General features: G+C 43.3%; 1 protein-coding gene across 1 annotated transcript in view; it reads left to right on the top strand.

Moving 5' to 3' along the window:
• The first annotated feature begins 6,060 nt into the window (after positions 1-6,060).
• The window catches only part of kiaa1217 (KIAA1217 ortholog), an 83,433-nt gene continuing 69,268 nt past the window's right edge, over positions 6,061-20,225 (top strand). Inside the window, exons 1-2 of the mRNA XM_030099700.1 lie at positions 6,061-6,175; positions 6,511-7,141. Of these exons, the coding sequence (XP_029955560.1) occupies positions 6,799-7,141 (343 nt within the window). The 5' untranslated portion in view covers positions 6,061-6,175; positions 6,511-6,798. The remainder of the gene's footprint in view (positions 6,176-6,510; positions 7,142-20,225) is intronic.

Here is a 20,225-nt window from a genome sequence, read left to right as displayed (position 1 = left end):
AGCACCCAGCAAGTGCTATAAAGAGGTGAAGAAAAATGGATGCACAAAAGAAACTGGAGCACCTGGACAAAACAACAAAGGAAGGTGTTCCATTTGCACTGAAAGCCCGAGCTTATCAAACCAGGGGTATTAAAAGTGCCACCTATAAATCTATGGGCAGCCTCAAATATGATTCCAAAAACCTACATTTTCCAATTTCTACAACAATAGTCTCACGCCATGTGAAGACATCAGCGCTGTTTGATTGTCAAGACTCAAATTTTGCTTGTTTAAGACTTTTCTTTAGTGTCCTCCCGATGAGCTAGGACATATGTGTTATTTGATATCAAAGGAAGATTGCCCAGAAGTCTTTGTTGTAAGAGAGGTACTGCTGTTTCCGGATCCAATAACAACCCCCCCCCCCCCCCCCCCCCCACCCCCCCGTCCGTCCCTCTGTCTTTCTTTCCATCCCTCCCTCGTTTTCCGTCTCCGTCTGCGGCCAGATATTGAACTAAAAATCAATAAGCCATAAAGAGGACGGAGAAGCCTTTTATTTACATCGGTCTGAATGGAGAGGTGGTTTGTCTCTGTCCATATCCTCTTCACACACTTCAGACCGAGGCACCGGGTTTGCCTTCAACAACACACACGACAGGCCGTCCAGATAAGAAGCTAAACTCCGCTAAAAGGCTGAGGGCTGGGGGAGAGGACGGGGCTGTGAGTTTAACGCGTAGCCGCTGCCTCTGGCGTCAAGAATGAAAACACGAGTTTATATGTCTCCAAAATGTGTGTGTTGGGTTGTGTGCATGCTCTTTTGAGCAGGAGGTGCAGGAGTGACTCATAAGGCCACAGGGGGGCCCCAGAGACAGGACATAAGGAGGGAGAATTTATGTTGCGTTCTGACTGGAAGCTGCATAATCGGCTTTTTTTATCTGTGATTGTCTTGTTTTGGTTTGGTTGAACCTCAACATGAGATTCAGGCAAACACACGAGGAGAACATTTCACTTTCAGCATCTGCTGTGATAATCCTCTTATGTTTTCATACTTAGATACTTACATGCTTCTCATTTGTTTTGACAGAACACCACGAAGTGTAGTCATATGACTTTGTTTCATGAAAAGCAAACGGACCTAGAGAGCGACTGTTTCCTTCACCAGTGTCACAATGTCAATGTGTGTGTGTGTGTTTTACTATTTTTACTACAAATCTTCTGATCTAAAGAGATTAAAACAACTAATGTTTTGCAACAGTTTTTTTTGCCATAATTAAAAAATTTCTCTAGAGGTGGAGTGATTTTCAAGCTTCATGAGTCTGAAGTGGTGTAGTGGGATTTTCTTCGTGGCGTTTGCATGTTCTCTTTGTGCATACAGGGTTTTCCCTGGGTAAACCCAAATCTGAATTGTCCATAGCTGTGATTTTCTGCCTCTGTCCTGTTTATGTGACTCTAAACATGATGAAGACACATTGCAGACAGATGAGTGGAAGATGCTTCTACGATTTGCTAGTCATTTGAAGCAATGTGTTCTGACAAATATTGAGTTTTCGGTCATGAGACAAGACAATGAAAGTAAAATGATATCCATGTGGTATACGCTAAACTAAATGTACAATAAGATAACATATGTATTTAGTTTGAAAAGAAAACAGCTTCAGCAGACCTTCCAATATCCCTCCATCACGGTCTAGGATAACGGCTTGGAATCCCCCAGTATTTTGTTGGGTTGACTTTAAAGAGTTAAAGCGTCCAGTCATCCTTTGTCAAAGTCATGTGTGGATGAGTCAATAACGGTGTGGATTCACCTCGATCATTGCTGTTCGTCAGCTGCTGATTGATGATGGAGTCAGCAGTGCCGTTTGCTGAGCGAGTGGCAGGCCCCTCTGCCATGATCAGTGCTGCGTTTAGCGAACTGATGCAGCAGATGATGTGACATGTTATGTGGATTTTCCCAGGGAGCGGCTGAGACTTACGGCTAATTGGTTGCAACTGTCAGCGAGTGTCGTCGTGCGGCCGGCTTCTTCTCAGCCTTGGAGTGCCGTTTCTTCGCACAGGAGTTTGGAGCTTGCAGCCAACAGCTGCGACCTCAGAGGAGAGAAAACGATCTCGTTTTGGAAAGAGAAGGCTCAGTTTGTAGTTGTTGATGCTGTTGATCAATTTAATATACCGCGTGTGCTCGGAATGGGGGATCAGACTCACATGTTCATTTCATGAGTCTGTGAACTACTAAAAACTCTCTATGATGAAATATTGATTATTTGTTTGGATAGGAAATTGTTATTCCAGTGAACATTTGTGTTTGACTGTAACTTCAGTGAAGATTTTACTCATTTCTCGTCTCAATGATTGTAAATTTACACAAAAACACTTTAAACTGTGAAACAAATTGATATGAATTGTACATTTTGAGGAAAGCGTTTGTCTTCATGTGTAAAACGTCAAATAAGATATAAGGAAACGGGGAACAGAGACCGTGAGAATCTGCTTTAAAGCCTACATTTTGCTTTTGTAACTCATGTTCTCAGTAATGCTGCTGTATGTCTGCGAGTTTCCCTGAAAATATAGAGTGCCTTCAGTAACTGATTCACTGGCTGATAGTGAATGAACGCTACAGTCAGTAATGACTCATGATATGGTTGGGAGGGAGCTCCGAGATGGAATGTAGGAAAAGAAACAACCAACCCCCGAGGGCTCGGAAAACATACTCAACCTTAATCCTCAGCAGAGGCACACGGCGCACATCCCCCCCCCAAACCGCCTGCCCGAGTCCAACAACCTCCAGTCCACCTCCAGACTGCTCGCCCTTTGTGTTTCTTCCACTGAATATCAGACACCGGTTACCTAAAAATGCAGTAATAAATTTCTGAGTGCATCCACACACAAAAAGGACACCACAAATTTACTGTTTGGGTTCAACCTGGGACCTTCCATTAGCACGGTGTTCATCTGGACCAGATGAATGCACCGCACGCTACTGAAGAGCAGAGAGACAAAGTTTTGCCATTAACAGGTGGGTAAAAAAAGTGGACTGTCTCTCTGCTAAAGAGCTATATATTTTTATTAAGACTTGGTGGAAGCAGACGGGGTATATGGAGAGTGAAAGTCACACTTATGTCATCCGGTGAACTCGAACGTGATCTGAATATCGCGGTGGGCTGATGGGAAAAGTGACTGTGCAGGTATAAGCGACTGTTAGTTTACTGCTTGTTTCAGTGGAAAACAAATCGTGAATGAAGGTTTGAAGCTGATTTCTATTTATGCTGTTTAATTTTGAAGCCTTGTCACTGCCGCTGCAGCAAAAAGGAAAAAAAAAAAAAAAAAACACGAGCTCTGGCTATAAAGAAAGCGAAAATGTAGTCGTGACTCCAAAAAATCAAAATAACGAGCTGAAAGTTGTTATTCAGCGCAGTGCTGAGAGGAAGCGTTGACTAATCCCAGGTCATCATGTTACCCACTGTTATTGTAAATATGTTGATAACAGCTTTAATCTATCACACATTTTTTCCACGGTTGCTTATTTTAAGCTTGAGTGACAGGAAGCATTTTCTTTTTTCTTTTTTTTTTTTTTCTGTGCAGAAAAACACTGTATGTATGTTGGAAAATGTCACACGGTGCGCTCATACCACAGCTCCCTTAATGGGGAACGAGCTGTTTCTAACCTATGAACTCAGCTTTAATAATAACCATCAGATTGAAAAGTCAGTTAATTAGAGAAATACCACAGAGGCGCTGGGAGACAACCCTGCTGAGCCCGCCACCCTCCTTAAATATGTCAAACGGCCCCCTCCTTCCAACGCATAAGTCATAAGCAGCCGCGATAGTTTGAAGGCTTTTCTGCACCGTCGTATTTCCATAACCGCCCATCCCGCTTATCCACAACTTAAACTCCTCGGTGCCCAACCCCGGCCTAAATTTGAAACATTAGCTGGCTCTCTGGCACGAGCGCGCACAGCTGTGGGTGGCAAGTTTTGTCATTCGCTTCTTTGAATGTCAAGGCCAGTTTCAACTCATCAAATAATTATGTTTTTCTTTTTCTTTTCTTTTTTTTTTTTTAAAACAAGTCTCTCTTTTTTGGAAGTTGGAACGCTCTTAGTGGATCGTTTTTCACCTCTCGACTGAAATTCAAATTCATCCCGTGGTTACAGGATCGGTGTTTGATAACAAAGTTGTGTTTTATGATCTATCAAATTGCACAAAATCACAGACCTAATTGACACGCGCAGATTATATCCATCCCCAAATGCTATGTTATTTAAAACCTTTGAATGGAGTTCCCGTCGTTTGTCTACTGTATAGTTAGGAGCTGGCCGGGAGCCTGGGAGGTATCCAGTCCACACAGAGGGCTTTCATTTACTCCCAGCATGCACAAATAGCTTCAACCACCGTCGTATGAGAGAGTTAGGAATAAAACCTATGTGGAGCCTGTCTCCTATCCTGCTCACCTCTTATTTTAGATTCGATGCAGTCCTCCATGCGGCGATTTTGTAAACATAACAGAACGCGACCAAACTGCTGACGCACAAATATAATCTGACATAATTCTAATACTTAATCTTATGCTGATGTCTCCATCGTCTTCTCTCCCGTCCTTTCTTTCTGAAATCCATCAGACATGCAGCGGCTCCCATGAGTTCCTATCCCTCAGATTTTGTCAGTGCACTATTCATTGGGAAAGTATGTAGGTCAATCTGCTTTGCTCTTTATCTGAAGCCATACAGATATGTCGCAATATGATTAATCTTTCATATCTATATGATCAGTGGTGGCTGTTTCCATGTTCAGAGCGTTGACAGTTTAAAAGGGATGGACGACTTGGTATGTATGGATTGATCAAACCATCTGTGGATGATGTTTTTTTTTAACCTCTAAATCTCTCTGTGAACTTATTTTATGCCAGTTTCAAACACAGGGCTTTTCTGTTTCTGTTTTCCGATATCTGAGAGGCACAGAACCAGTTCAGAGGGAGAAGCCGTCCCAGTGTGAAGCTAAGCCTCCGACGCGGTCCATGTGGATTGTTGCTCTTTTATAATGTGCTGCCTGGGCACAGCTGATCCTTTTGCTCACTGTAATCCATTTTCTGCTGTTTAGTCCGGAAGCACGCCACTGCGTCCCCGCGTGTTATATCACATGTCCATTTCACATGAAGCTCAATATTACACAAGTGTCACGGTGAAGATGGGGCGACCTGCCTGTGGAAGTTCATGATTGTCCTTCACTTTCTGGGTGGATTAAAAAGCATCAAAATCAGGTTGATCCAAGGAAATCAATCATTTTGGTCGTAGTTTATTTTGGATACATTTTTGTTTTTTGCTTATTTTGTGCTTGTCCCATCAACACTTAGTCATCGCTTTAATTAATCTGATTCATCTGGCATGGGTCAGAAAACAGTTTTTAAAAGTTAGAATACAAGACAGTTTTCTGCTTTATGGGAAATTTGAGTGTTTTTTTTTTTTTTTTTGAGGATGAAAAGTGGATTCAGAAAACTGAGGGCAACAGGAAGAAAAGTGTCTCAGAATCTGATCTTCTTTTTTTTTTTTTTTCACTTTTTTTCTCTGCAAAGCAACTTCAGCTTCCACTCTGTTTTTCCCCCCTCCTGTCACAGCATATGTCTTCAGTGCTGCAGATCAGAATAGCTTCACTGTGCGTCTCTGGTGCTCGAACTCACGCACATGCTTGAACGTTCCCCTCCTCGGCGCTCTTTAAATCTCTGTAAATTCCAGCACTGAGTGTGTTCTGTTGTGTGTGTGTGTGTGTGTGTGTGTGTGTGCGAGCGCGCGCTCCTGCCTCTGGTCGCCTGAACATCCCGTCACATGTGAGGAATACAGGCTGTCTGGATTTGAATCCACCGACACGGGCAAGGATGAAGAAAGAGGGAAAGGGGAAAACAGGACGAGGTGAAGTAGTGATTGTGCCAGAGTGTGGCTCTGAGCGGTTGGCTGATGACGTGAAGCGCTGCACACACATCTGGAACAGCTTGTGCAGCTGCACCTGAAGAGAAGGACTCCTCTGCAAAGCCTCTGCCGGCACTTTCTCCTGCAACCCGGTACTCTTTTTCTTTTTTCTTTTTTTCTTGTTTTCTCTTGCAGTATCTTTTTTTTTTTTTTTTTTTTTCTTGTTTCTGGCCACTGCCTGCCGGAGCGCTGGGATGATTACCCGCTGTGCATCAGCAAAGAGGAGCGAGTGAACCGCAGCGAAAGAGGTGAGGGGAGACGAGGCAGGAGAGGACAGTAAACGTGGGAAAGAATTATGAGGCACGAGGTCGGAGAGAAGTTGACAACCATATTATGAGTGTATCTGAAGAGGAGAAGGAGCATGACAAATTAGCAACAAAAAAAAAGAGAGAGAGAGATGAATAAGAGGAGAGTTTGAGAGACAGTGAACGAGAGGCAGAAGGGGGGATTAAGAAGCTGGAATGCGCTGACACTGGAGACTTGAGTTTCTGTTTGCATTTGGCACAGCACATCCTGTCACTCCACAGGTTTCGCCACACATACACCAATTTACTAACACACGCACCTACTGTTTGCTTTGGAGGATGATCCCGGGAGGCCAGGCCAGGAGAAGAGAACACCTTCCAAGGAGCTGTTAACCCCCCCACCCCTCTCAGCCAGGTTTTCACCCACCCGGCTTCCCAAAAGTGCCCTCCCTCCACCCCTGTGGCCCTCTCAGCCTACCTGAGTGCTAGTCACAACACGCTGGAGCCGCAGAGTCACCGAGTCATTCACTGAGAGCTGAGCAACCCTGGATTGCCCCATGGGACGCCGCTGCAGCCACACTGGCTGAGGAAGACTGAGGAGCTTCACCGGCCGGCTGACCCGCAGGATGTCAAAAGCCTCCAAGCTGGTCCGGCCCCCGTCGGCAGGGGCCGGGTCCAAGCTGCCCTCCCCGAGGAAGGAATGCCCCGGGACCGGCGCCGTGGCAGGAAGGGCACGGGTGGTGAGCGTTGGGGAGAAGCTGATGAGGGCAGGTAGCGACGGCGTCCCGAGCAGACAGAAGCCTTTAAGTGTGGCTGTGCCGCAGGACAAAACACACACCCCGACCGAGACCCAGGCCTCCAGCCAGTCTGCTGCAGAGAAGAGCCAGAATGTGGACATGGTGCCACCCAAGAGCAGGATCGGCCCACCTAAAGCATCAACTCAGCATCAACAGCAAGGCCCTGGAAACAGTAAGTCAATGAACAAACTATATTTTACTCTAAATAGCAGCTCGACTCCAAAGCACTTGTGGTCTACACATGTTTTAATATGATTTTGATCTACATTAAAAACTCTGGTTCATGTTGCTCATCATTTTCTGTGTAGTTTTTAAGGAAATTCAGCTTTCTTTGGACTTCTGTTTGTGTATTTGTGTGTTTCCATATAGTGCTTTGGCTAAGATCTATCTTCATGGATACAAGAACACAGGGAGATGATCCTCTTCCACTTTTTCTAATACTAACTGTTGATAAATGAATACATAAGTTGACTAACAAAAAGATAATAAGGACCAGAAAGTGCACTTGGAGGCATACACCATGAGTCTGTGGGCTTCCTGAAACACAGAACTTGAACACAGCACTCAATAACTTTTTTTAAACAATTCATTAGTTTATTCTTCTTGACATTTAGTGAGAAAAGGATCACCCCATCACTGTTAAAGACACTAAAACTGTCCCATGCATATATTTTATTAGCCAGAACAGCACTTTGCCATTCATTTCTTTTTTAAAAGTTGAGCTGAGATTTTCCCCCTTTAAAGTCTTGCCTGTGTCGCTGCGACTCTTCAACCCTTTTGTACTTTAATGACTCAAATAGAGATATCTATTTTATCATGAAATACCTTCACCGGGGATCCCTGTCATTATCCCACATAAAACATGGGGGGCATAAAGTTTCCGTGAAATGTTTTTATCATTCCCTTTTTGGCTTTCTCACTAGATTCCCAGCCCTGCTGGGTGCCTGCTTTCATGTCTTGTCGGCACGCAGCCGCGTCCCGCTCTCAACGGCAGCTTGACCAAGGCTGTGCAAGACTCTGCAAAGGCTGAGGACGGACGTGTGTGCAGTGTGCATGTACTGCTAGACTGACAAATCGAGATTTCTGAATCGTTTCCCATCACTTATTGTGGCTTCTAGTCAAAGACAGTGGTTGGAGAGAGAGGATAGGCGGTGGGGGGAGGGGGGGTTAAAGTGTCGGGGTGATGTAGATATAGGCAACAGGGGTGAATCAAGTGAAAGAGTGACAGAAGGAGGTCAGGAATGCGAGCAGGGCATGCTGGGAAATCAACAGGTTTTGAGTTGTGTCTGTGTGTGAATCCCTCCCCGCTGTAAAGACAGGTTGTGGGTTATAAGGGGGCAGGTTTGTACTGGAAACCAGATGTTCTTGTCTGTGCTGCTTCCAGTCTCCTCTCTACACAAATAAATGGTCTTTGTGCTGAGCTGATTCACTTGAGGGTGAGGGTCAGCTTCCCTTTGCTCCTTTTGTTGTTTGATTTTTAGAGCTGAGGCAACATTCGTGGAGTTAACTGGTCTCTCCTGCCAAAATAAAGAGAGAAAATGAACCTGAATCCCCTTTGTGCTTTAAGGACACAGTAAATGGAAATCTGTACTTTCACTGTCTTTGTTTTCCCCATTATTTTTGTGCTAACTTTTTTGTACGTCTTCCCTCACCCCCTCTTTACTTTTGTTTGTCTCTTCGATTCTTTTCCTCCCGTTGTCTTTGACAGCATTTGAATCGGTTGTTGAGTGACGCCAGCACCGCCCACATCAACGCACACAGATGTACACGCTCATAAGCCCACAAAAGGCCATCAAAAAGAATAAATGAACTGTGGGTTTTTTCTGCATTTTGATGCATTCCCACTGTGCATTTTCAAGTACGATTTTTTTTTCCTCTCTCTCTCTCTCTCTCTCTCTCTCTCTCTCTCTCTCTCTCTCTCTCTCTCTCTCTCTCTCTCTCTCTCTCTCTCTCTTTGGAGGCTGGCAGGAGTCTGCATGTTTGTGGACCATAACTTTGAAGTTCCTCACTGAAAAGCAGTGCTTCAACTGACCAGTCAGTTCAGCTATACAGTGCACTTATTCCCCAAGCCTTTCATATATGTAACGCTTTATTTTCACACGCCATGCAATGCATTCACTTCGGGGAACTGCTGTTGGCTACAATCTGCAGCCGATCTGCAGCCTTAAGTATTTAGATTTTAAATAGGCCAACACAATTAAATACCCTTTCGCCGCAGGCTAATGGGAAGCTCATCGTATTCCCCGCTCGCTTATGCTTGTATACAAACAGGGCCGGCTGATGTGGGAGGTTTTGGCCGTGCCAGGTCTCCATATCCCCAGCTAATGCCAGTTACAGGGCATGACGGCAGCTAAAGCACAGGCGCACAGGGTCAAATGGAGCTGATGCACACATCGCTGGCAGACAATAAGTGTGTGTGACAGGTGACATTTCCACTGTGTGAAAGCCTCAGCACTGACTGCTGCTCGCCAAAGGGCCCAATTTCGTTCTTAAAGTGACAGCCTCCACCTAAAGCAAAATACATTTGACATTTTCTGTCCATAGAGGGTATAATACAAGGCTCAAGTACAAACTCAAGTTCAGTTTCCCTCTGATCCTTTCCAACCTTACACCCAGGCTCTCTGCAGCGGTTCTGCATGTTTCTTCAGGCTCCTCCAGTTCTCAGTGTGCTTTTAAAGATTTCTTTCAGCCATTATCAGAGACACATAATTCCAGAAAAAAGGGATGCACACACCCAAACATCACACCAGCATTTAATTGTTAAACCTCCATCCTTCTGAGAAAGCTTTCCAAAAGATTTGAAGCCTGGCTTTAAGGATTTGCGACAACAAGAGCATTAGTGAGGTCTGGTGCTTACGCTGGATGATAAGATCTGGCTTTTAAAATTCTTCTCAAGAGTGTTAAATGGGGCTAAAGTTAGGACTTGGTGAAGCTCAGTCCACGTATTCAGAAAAACAATGATTTATAGGACCTTTTTTAGTATTACTGTCAGTCAGTCAGTCAGTATGTTCACACTGAAAGTTTAATTCGTCTGTTGTCTCGCCTCTTCTATGACTGGTAGTGATATAAATTATTGACCTACAACGTCATACCACAACAATGAACAATAGCATGAAGTCAATGTACTGCAGGACTCCGCAAACAAACTTTACTACTGTTTGTCGTGGTTACAGATAGTAGTAAACCTAATTCTTCTGTTTGATCTACCATCTGTATTTTTATAGAATCTTCAACACAGAAGTCAAAAAAGATGTGGTGCAGAACACTCCGTCCAGTTTCTGTCCAAATGCATAAAGGCTGAATCACTTTCAGTTGCAATATCTGTATGTGTTGGTACAGCCTTAAAAGCTGTGGTTTTAGTCAAGCTGACATGTTTACATGTTATTTTATAATAGGTGTCGTGTAAATGTACTGATTGCAGTCCGCGGTTTAATGCTGCTGTGCGCTCTAATAACAAGCTTCTAATCTAAGCTCTTATTTAATTCTTCTATCATGATTTTAGATTCATTGTGGCATCCTCAGTAGTTGTACTAATTCTTACCGCTAATTGAGCTGCAGTGATGATGGACTGTTACTGTTCATTTAAATCACCCTTTTAGTAATTAACAGGTTTATACAGTGAAGTTTTCATTTGCGTTTACATGAGTCGATGCAATGATAGTAATGAGATACAAACCTTTGTTAAATGTAAAATAGCTTTGCAAAAAGTTGCCCAGCTTGATGGCGTTAGTCATCCATCACTCTCTAGCCAACATTTCTCAACATTTCAGAACAAGTTGAACAGGAGGTAATAGATCACAGATTAAGTTTTGAGACTCACAAGGTCCACATTTTACTTGAAAAGAGAAAAATATGTTGTTTTATTTGTAAAAGGTTCTGCTGCTTCATTTCAAACGTTTTTTGGTTTGGATTACTGAGAAGGATGGTTTTAGGTCATCTCTCAAACTATTGCAGCGATAGGAACATCTGGAGGGTCGAGGCTCGAGAAAAGCTTCAGCTGATACTGGCTTGACCTCGCTCCTGCTCTCATATCAATCTCTCCTGTCTCCAAACTTTCCAGACACTTCTCCTTCTTTTGTGTCTGGACCAACTTGAAGGTTTTTCAGCCGGCGTATGATCACGTGGGTCCTTTGATCCGGTGACCCATCAGGCAGGGATTTGTTCCGAGATGTTCTCGAGATAAGGCCTGAGCTCATATTCAGGGTGACCTCACCTTCTGCTGATTGAGAAACTGAGAAGGATGCGCTGGCGGGCGCAGCGGAGGGAGGAGTGGGCATGCGGCGGCTCAGACACAGGCGCAAATATTTGTGTTTTGTTTTTTCTTGCCTGATGTGTTTTTTTGCGCGATGTGTTAACACATCAGTATGTGGCGTGCTGCTTCGGCTTGTTTTTCAGTGTCGACGCTTTTTAAGACGCCGTAGAGTTTTGGGTTCAGGTGTGCATTTCGACCTGTTGACAGCAGTGTACAGATGTGAATCACCGGGGAGGGAAGTGCTTCGTGCTTACGCATGCCTACTGTTCAACAACTTTAGATGAAACACTCACTGTTAATCATCATGAATCTCTTAGTCTCTGCTTTACTTCCCTTTACAGAGGAGTTGTGAAAACAAAAACAGCTTTGTGTAATGAGAATGAGTGTGAAGACAAGGACGTGATCTTCCATCTCTGTGCCAGTGATTATATTAACTGCAATCTCTGGTGACTCGTGAAACCAACACTTTCCTTTTCTTGTTTATAACAACTATCAGACAAGCCACACAAGTTTTTAAGACTACAAATAATCCTCTTCCACTACAATTGATGTGAAAAAGAAGATCGTATTTGTCAGACTGTAGAGCGCGAGAAAGTGTTTGTTCTGAAAGTTCATTTGCCGATGTATTGTTGTAAACTTTTTTTTTTTTGTGATTTGACAAATTCATACACCTGAGTATTATTTCAATTACACTTAAACAATCTGCCTGCCATCACTTCGAATGGAGAAATCACAAAGTTCCATGACAACAATTTGCTCGATTTACTGCATAGGAGTTTTCAGAAGTTAGAATCTGTGAAAGGGCAATATCACTCTACACAAGTCAGCCTTTATTATATTAAAGAAACAAACAAACAAACAAAAAAAAAAAAAAACACCTGCTTGCATGCAGGTGTTGCGGTGATCTCCAGGCAGCCAGAATTCTGTAACTTCAGCTGGGGAATGTGTGCATGTTAATGGGTGCTCCTCCTCCAGGTGTGCAGATGTCACTGAGCATCATATAGGTTGTCGTTAAGTTTTATTTCCACAAATGAACCCTTTGAGATATGTCACTTCAACGTGGTCTCAGTATGCTACAATAATAGAATAGACACCAAAGATTACTATGAAAGTCATCAGTATGATAGTTTTAATGAGTTTGACACAAAAACAAACACATTACAGCCTCTCTGTAGTGGAAGCGAGCAAGAGCAAACTGAGAGCACAGAGTGAGGCTGTTCTCAGTTACAGATCAGTCAGATCAGGTCACAATGAGCAGAGACACTTTCATAGATATCAACAGTCATCTTTTACAAGCTTAGAAGAAAAGCTGCTTACACGCGAATATGAGGAGCTCATAATAATGAACAAATTATTCCACTATATGGACATAAATGATTGACTGCTGTTTTCTTAGCATGCAAAGATTTTCATAACAGAAAGCCTAATATGCAAAGTTACAAGGAATAGATAGAAGATATTGTTGCACGTAAGCATCACTGAAATGCACAGATTTAAAACTGAGGTAAAACCACAGATTGTGTCTCCTTGTGTGTGTATAGAAATGGCCATTCAAGTGCATCCTGCACATCTATTATCACGTTTAATGGCTCAAGCTTACCTGAACATGTGAGATCTGTAATATTAAACTATTCAAGAAAACAGTCTGCTTCACTAAGTGCGAGTGTTTCCATGAAATGTTTCTCTTCTCTGGAAATTATTTCAGCTGCTGTTTTTGCACAAAAGCAGAAAATCAAAACTGTGAGCATAAAATAATACCAAATAAAGGAGATAGCATTTATTATTCTTCCACATCAGTTCCTCTAACCTGCTGAGATATTTGTTTTTAGTCCCTTTACTGACTCGAGTCGATAAGGAAAGTCTTTAAAATTCGCTGCATTGACAATGCCTTGTTGTTTTCTCAGCTGTGAAAGACAACTTAGCTTTGTCCTTGACTTGTCGATAAGTTTTCTGTGGTTGAAACAAAGTCCACTCCACTCCGTCGAGGTGAGTTGGTTTGATCACGGGGCTGGGGTTTACCGGGGATTGGACCAGCGAGCAAAAAGAAAGAGTTGTGGTTGTGTGACGAGTCATGAGTGGGTGCTGTAGATGCCCTGCTTGGCCTGTCGGTGTGTGTTTTTCTTCTGGGGCTGCAGCTCGGGGCAGCAATGCTCGTTTCTAATTCCCGAGGCTGTGCGGTTCTCGAGGAGAGACAGCGGGGGGAATTGGGTTTCTCTGCATGTCAGATTAGAGATAAAACAAAAGGCCTTAATCTCCCACATGGCCGCCCCGACTCAGTCTCCATGTTTTCACTTGTTGATGTCTAACTGATTATCATGTCTGCATCCTTTTATATTTACTTACTGACTTGTCATTTGGCTTCATTACGCAGCGACATCCTCAAAGCTAATGCTGCTAATGTGCCGCGAAATTCTTTCAGACGAGACATTTCAACACGAGATTGTTTTCTTTTTTTCTTCAGTGTTATTTGTGTTTGTGTGTGTTGTAGCCCAAAGCTGAGATGTGTTTAATTCACCCACTGTAGGGTGTAAGCAGATGCATGGACCCCCCTCCGGGTTTCTTCTTAAGGAGTTGACGGAGAAATCGATAAGTCTCCACCTCGGCTCTCTTCTATCCTTCAGGCAGATGTGATGCGCTCTCCTATGTATTTGTGTGTTGCTCAATCAGATTGTCTGGGTGGGCGCAAGTGATCGTGCACACAAATTCCCCAGTGCTCGTTCTGTTGAGTATTTGCACTTTTTTTTTTATCTTCCCCGGTTTAAATGAATTCAACTGAATCTCTTGCTGTGTTTATTTCTTTCACATGGAAATGTTGTTTCAAGCGGAGAGATTTTTTTTCATAAATATTTTTTCATGGAAGTTACATTCAGTGTTACTGAACCTGAATCTGTGATCATCTACATGCAGGCATATTTGGCTTTGGTTATGTAAAAAAAAAAAAAAAAAAAAAAAAAAGGATTTTGTACTCATGTAGCATACAGATGAGCAGCAGGTTTCACCAGAACTGAGTTCAAGGTTAAAATGAAACTGAAGGAATTTCTCAACATTTTTTTTTTCAAAATATGGTAATTCGCTCTCTTGCAGAGGTAAACGTGAAGGTGGAGTCGAGGGTGGAATTTTATCAACCAGCAGAAAGGTGGAGAATGTGAGCACCGTGGCTCATTTGTTCGGGACGGGTGAAAAATATGGTTACATGCAACATTAAAGATAAAGAAATGGATTTTACTTTTTTCCAGGGAGCTATCAAAATATAGAGCGCTTTGATAATGGAAATAACCGAAAGCTTTTATCTGTGCCCAAAGCAGATCCATAATAAGTCTGTGTTTTCTATCCTTCCCATTGGCGCTCATCAGACAGAACAGCACAGCCGTCTGGTCCGCCTACCTTCCCATCTGTGCTCCCCTCCTCCCGTGCGCCCAACACACACACAGCCGTAGAGGTGGATGCTAAAGCTAACAGGCTCAAAGCTGATGGAAATATCAAAATCCAAGCTTCATGTTTACTTATAGCAGAACACGATCAGAGAGCTTTATTTAATATGAGACATACATGAAATCACTGCTGTCAGCATTGAAATTTATGTTGATTTTCATGCTTCTCTAATGCTGTATTCACTTTATTGACTTTTAATTTTGGTACTTTCAAACTTCAGCAGTAACTTGGAAAGTTAAAAGTGGAGAAGGTCCTATTTGCCAGTTTACGGCATCCAGGAGTGTGCCTAGTGTTCCAGAGAGAGGCGGTGAAGCCCCTCATCACATACATCAACCAACAGGGGAATTAAATGAAACTCATGACTCGGTACAGCCGGCTGTGACCTGCTTGGTGCAGTGTTTTCCAATCCCGAGGTTGTTAATTTGATCTACCATCCCGCCCTGACCATGTGTCCACGTGTCCTTTGGCAAGACACTGAACTTAACATTGCCCCTGATGGCGTGTGAAGGATTTATTCACAACTAATATTTGAGTGTGCGAACGATCGTTTGACTGTTTGTGCGAATGTGACTGATCCTTTAAAGAGCATGCTGAGATCCATATACTCTTAACTTTTGACTCCAAATTTGAAGTTAAATCGATTTACACCAAAATCGCTTCTGGACATTCTCTTGAACGTCCCACTTTTCCAGGAGGAAGCTCTCAGTTTGACAACATTCTGATATGTTTTCATCACTGGGGGACATTTCCCACCAAGTTATTTATATTCTGACCGTTATTAGCCGAAAGTGTTTGAGAAGACAACTATCTTTTATGCTTTAGGAGCTGTTTTCTTTTTTTTTTTTTTTCCTTCTTGTTCTTCTCTTATTATCTCCTGGTCTCATGTCTGGACTGTGTCACTTCTCATCTCAGGCCTGTTAGAAATACAAACAAGGGGCGTTTTAATCTGCTGGAAGGACTCCTCTCAGTCTTCAAACTCAATTACGTGTGAGTGTGTAGCTGTGAGCTCCAAGACCACATGACCACCAGGAGAAACTGCCCCCTACTGTACGCCGGGTCAGATGATCGGAGCATGTGATGTGGCTTTATTCCGGGGTGAATTAAGGTCAAACGCAAAGTCCGTTTTCTTTTCGTGAGGCCGCAGTGAGCAATTTTGAGATTCCTGGCGTCAGTGTCTGCGCTTCGCGTTACAGAAACCTAAACAGAGCTTCCATGAACTGCATCTGAACCACAACACTATTTTTATTTGTTGTACTAATATGTCTTTCCATCTATGAGCAGATATTCCTTGATTTGCTTCAGCGGAAAGGTTAGTGAATCCATAAAATTTGAGCTTAGGAAACCTCATATCAACTGAGCTTAACCAGGTGCTCAGTGAAATCTGTATCTAAGATGATGCTGAAGAAAAAACTAGAAAAGAAATCAAGGACTATTTCAAAGCTATGTCTAGGAATCAGATCGAAGCCTTGCTGTCTGTCCAACGGCTGAGTTTATTTCAGTTGGAATTATCAGCGTGCTTCGTGGTGGTTCTGTGCAAAGACAGAAAACACTATTTATTTTTTTTATTTTTTTATTTTTTTTCACTTTGAAATACTGCAAATTGATTTCCAAAGGCCACTTGGCAAATGGGCGTCCCAGAGATGCTCACTTGGAATTGAGCTCTCCTGCAGGCTTTAAAATTTAAGGTCATCTCTTGGAAACGTATTTGTGGTTTTTGGTCAGGAAATTGAGCAACCTGAAACAGACATGTTTCTGCTCTTCGTTACTGCCAGACAGCGTGTTTACATTTTGGCTCACCCTCAACAAATAGACATATCAGTTCAACTCAGTGTCATATCTACTCTTGAATATAAATCACTCTTTTTTGTGTGTGTCTTTGGAGTTACTAATTCACAAATGGAGGCATTGTGCACGTTTGAGGCATCACAGTCATTCTGGATTTTCTTTTTGACTTCACTCTCTTGTCTTCTGTCGCTGTTTTCTTGCCACAGCAGCTTTTTCCTGCCTCAGAAGTTGCCCCCGTCTGCCCCAGTTTGCGGCACCGAGAGTGACAGACGGCTGTGAACGTACATTATCTCATGTGACAGTCACCCACAGCTCAGCAAACAACCAGGAGAGGAGGAAATTTTTAGTTTTTAAATACTGGCTTGTTTATGAAGCTTCCTCCTGTCTTGTCAGTCCCGCTGCTCATGTGGGTAAAGTTTAAATATATTGCATTAATTCCCTTTTGATATCCATTTTTAGCCGGTGCAGCTGTATTACTATTGCCGTTCTAAATGTTGTTACAGGATTATGCACAGAAAATAAAGGGCATTCTGCGATGCGTGAGTGGAAGCTTGTGCATCCAATTCAAGCAACATGTTCTCTTGTGTTTTACCCAAGGCTCTCACTCGTAAAGATTATTGATGATGTACACCATGTGATGCGAGTGCGGAGCGGAATGAGGCGGTATTAAATCTCACTGATGTATAGGCCTCTTTTTCCCTCTTTATCTCTCTCTGTGAGAGAGAGAGCAAGACAGATGAAGAAGAGGAATTAAAAAGCTGCGGCAGGAAAAAAAAAGGCCGATACAGCTGGTTCAAACTTTACCTTTGTGATAGGTTTTTTTTTTTTTCATCTTTGCTGCTTTGCCATGGCTCATTTGTGTGTCTGTCAGCGCTTGTATGTGTCGGCGTGCAGTCGCAGTGCTGTGACAGTCCAGCATGTTGCAGCACGCACTGAATAAAGATGCATGACTAATAAGTAATGCAAAACATACAGTTTGTTTACCTGCAGCTGTGGTTACCTGTCTGGTTGTTATGGAAGTTTAATCGACCCCGACAGTATCTGTTTCTCTGCGGCGACTGAGCTTTATGCAAAAAAAAACCAAAAATGTGCCCGCGACATTTTGACTGCAGTGCACGGGTAATAAATACTGACTCAAGTAGCACTGAATGAATTCCTCTTTTGGCAAAGGGCAGCTGTAGTTTTTCAGGCAGAGATATAAATTGTATTCCCTGGAATCAACTGTTGCTGTAAGGGAGAAAAACTTCTCTTTTACAGTCGGAATATGAAACTGATAATTCATGCATTCCTGTCCGTAAGAGATGTATTTCAACCCCATCTCTGCAAAAACCCAGAGTCAGTATTTGCTAAAGCACGCTGTTCCAATTTCTCCCGGTGACTCGTGTGTGTGTGTGTGTGTGCGCGTGTGTGTGGTTTTACTTCAAGGAATAGGTGCCAGGCGCTGAGGGAGAGCGAGTGAGAAGCCTTTTTGAGTCTCTGAATGTTTATGAGTCGCTTTAGGCTCTCCGTACTTACAGTAATTAAAAGGTTATTCAAAACTTGCTTTTGAAACGACTTAATTTGAAGTACACGAAGGGTACGGCCTTGCTATATTTGATGAGCCAGTTCTTTACAGTCAGACATGATCTTTGCTCATGGCAGCCCCGGTGAGGGTTTAAAGTCAGAGTAATCTCATTCATTATAAATTAATTAAAAAGACAGAGTTGTGCTGTTCCTTATGATGCTCCAATTAAACTGCAGTCAGTGCTTTTTCTTTCAGTCTGCGCAGCTGAAAAGAGACACGTCACCTGAAATGATACCAGGTGACGGCCGTGCATGCGCCGGCCGGCTCCGGATTAACCAGGAGTAATCGAGTCGGTTTGAAATGTTCCTCATTTGCCAGTAAAACAGAGAGACATTTTACTGTAATTGACATGTGTCCCGCGGGGTCACATGTCCAGAGGAGGACGTCTCCTCCTCGCTCCGAAGCCATTAACACCGCTGCAACCCCGGACTGATGAATGCTAACGTCCTGGTCACCTATGCTTTCAGTATCCGACAATGGCGAGGACGTGTTCCTGACATAAACACCTGCCTCCATTGATTTTCCCCTTTAATATATAGTTAAAACTTTGTCCCACCTCCCTGTGACCCTCCTTGGACAGCTGAATTGTCTAAAATGTTTTCACTATTTAGAGACCCTCTAACCTTTAATGATCCAAGGTGCCTGCTCCTCACCTGGACGTGTCCGTGTGATATGTGGAGCAGCAACGCTGTAAAACATGTCACGTGTGTGGCGTTCACTGTGCGGGCGCAGACAGCGATTTACTCCTGCTGCGGCGAGAGATAAAACACACTTCCTGGCCACATATCGAATCTGTCATTTTCAGCTTTTAATGGTCGGCAGTTAATTCACATCAGTCAGTCCTTAGTGAAAGTGTGTGTGGAGTTCCTGGGTCCCATCTCTCCTGGCATGTACAGTAGCGCCCCCAGGTGCTCAACTGGAAGACTTCAGCTTTGAACTGGATTCATTCTACACTCTTAGTGCTCCTATAGGTTTATGTACCTTGTGGAGATTTGCCAGCGTGTTTGATTTGACACTTATTCACCTCATCCCCGCAAACACAACTTGTTCAATTAGGCTGTGACTAAAAGCTTCACTCCCTCCGCCGAGTTCTTCCCCTGGAACAGGAAACAGTCAGATGGGTTTGACAGCCGCCCTGCGCCTCTGAGCATCTTCCACTACATTCTTACCGCATTAAACATCGCAAACACTGAATCGGGGATCAGATGTACTCCTCCCCCGCCCACTCTCAAATCTGGGGATTTTTTTTCTAAAGGGGGAATAATGCGTTTTGGCTGTGTGCGGTGAAGTCATTGCTAAGACACACATGCTTTTCAGCTGCACGGCTAAAGCTATCAGCAGACTGACGCAGCAGTTTAGCCTGGGAGAAGTTGAGCTCGAATGGAGGGATTTCTGCTGAACTGATATTAACAGAGGGGGATTTATAAAGGAGAATGAGAAAAGTGAGACGCAGATGACAATTTTTACAACAGATAATTTCTCCCCTGATTTCTGTGCTTATCCTCCATTTGGCTAAAAAAAGAAAGCATCAAATCAGAAAAGGTGAATGTGTCATCAGTTTATGGAGCAGCTAAAGGCTGGGTGGGAGCAAATTTAATTGACCATTCAACTGAGTGACAGCATAAAAAAAAGATTTAATCCTTTTATTCCCGTACTTTTGAAAGTGTTCTGAGAGGGACTGTGGAAATACATTTCAAATCTGATTACTCATGCTATGTAATCATCAATTGCTCAGTTCCAGTGTTTATAAATTCTATCTCTGAGCTGCCATTGTCTCCTTGAATTATCCTCGGCCTAAAAGCCACTCGTCACGATCGTTCCTGACCGTCGGTTCTGTGCGACACCCAGTAGGAGAATGTAGATGGCAGCGATAGCCATCAGAAAGTCTTATCTGACATCCCTGTTTTGGAGAATGTTTGATTTATTTCGACCAGATAGGCTGGGGAAAAACGTCACTTTCAAGCAGGACGGGGGGAACACAAAGAAATGAGGGCAGAATTCAGATATAGTTTTGAGAAATGCTTTGACTTGCTTTGTTTTACACTCACAGTATTATAAAAACACGTCCACAGTCAGATCAGGAGTCTGAGGAGGAGAGACGGAGCATGCTAAGTGTCTGGGTGGCGACGGATCCGCTGTGTGGAAGCCTGTCTGTCCCTGCAGGCTTATTGCTGGGAACAGATGTTGGGCGGATGGAGTTTGCTGACAGCTCTGACCCGAGCG

Source organism: Salarias fasciatus, chromosome 9 (assembly GCF_902148845.1).
Source record: "Salarias fasciatus chromosome 9, fSalaFa1.1, whole genome shotgun sequence".
NCBI classification, from domain to species: Eukaryota; Metazoa; Chordata; class Actinopteri; order Blenniiformes; family Blenniidae; genus Salarias; species Salarias fasciatus.
This window is presented reverse-complemented; position numbering and strand designations above follow the sequence as displayed.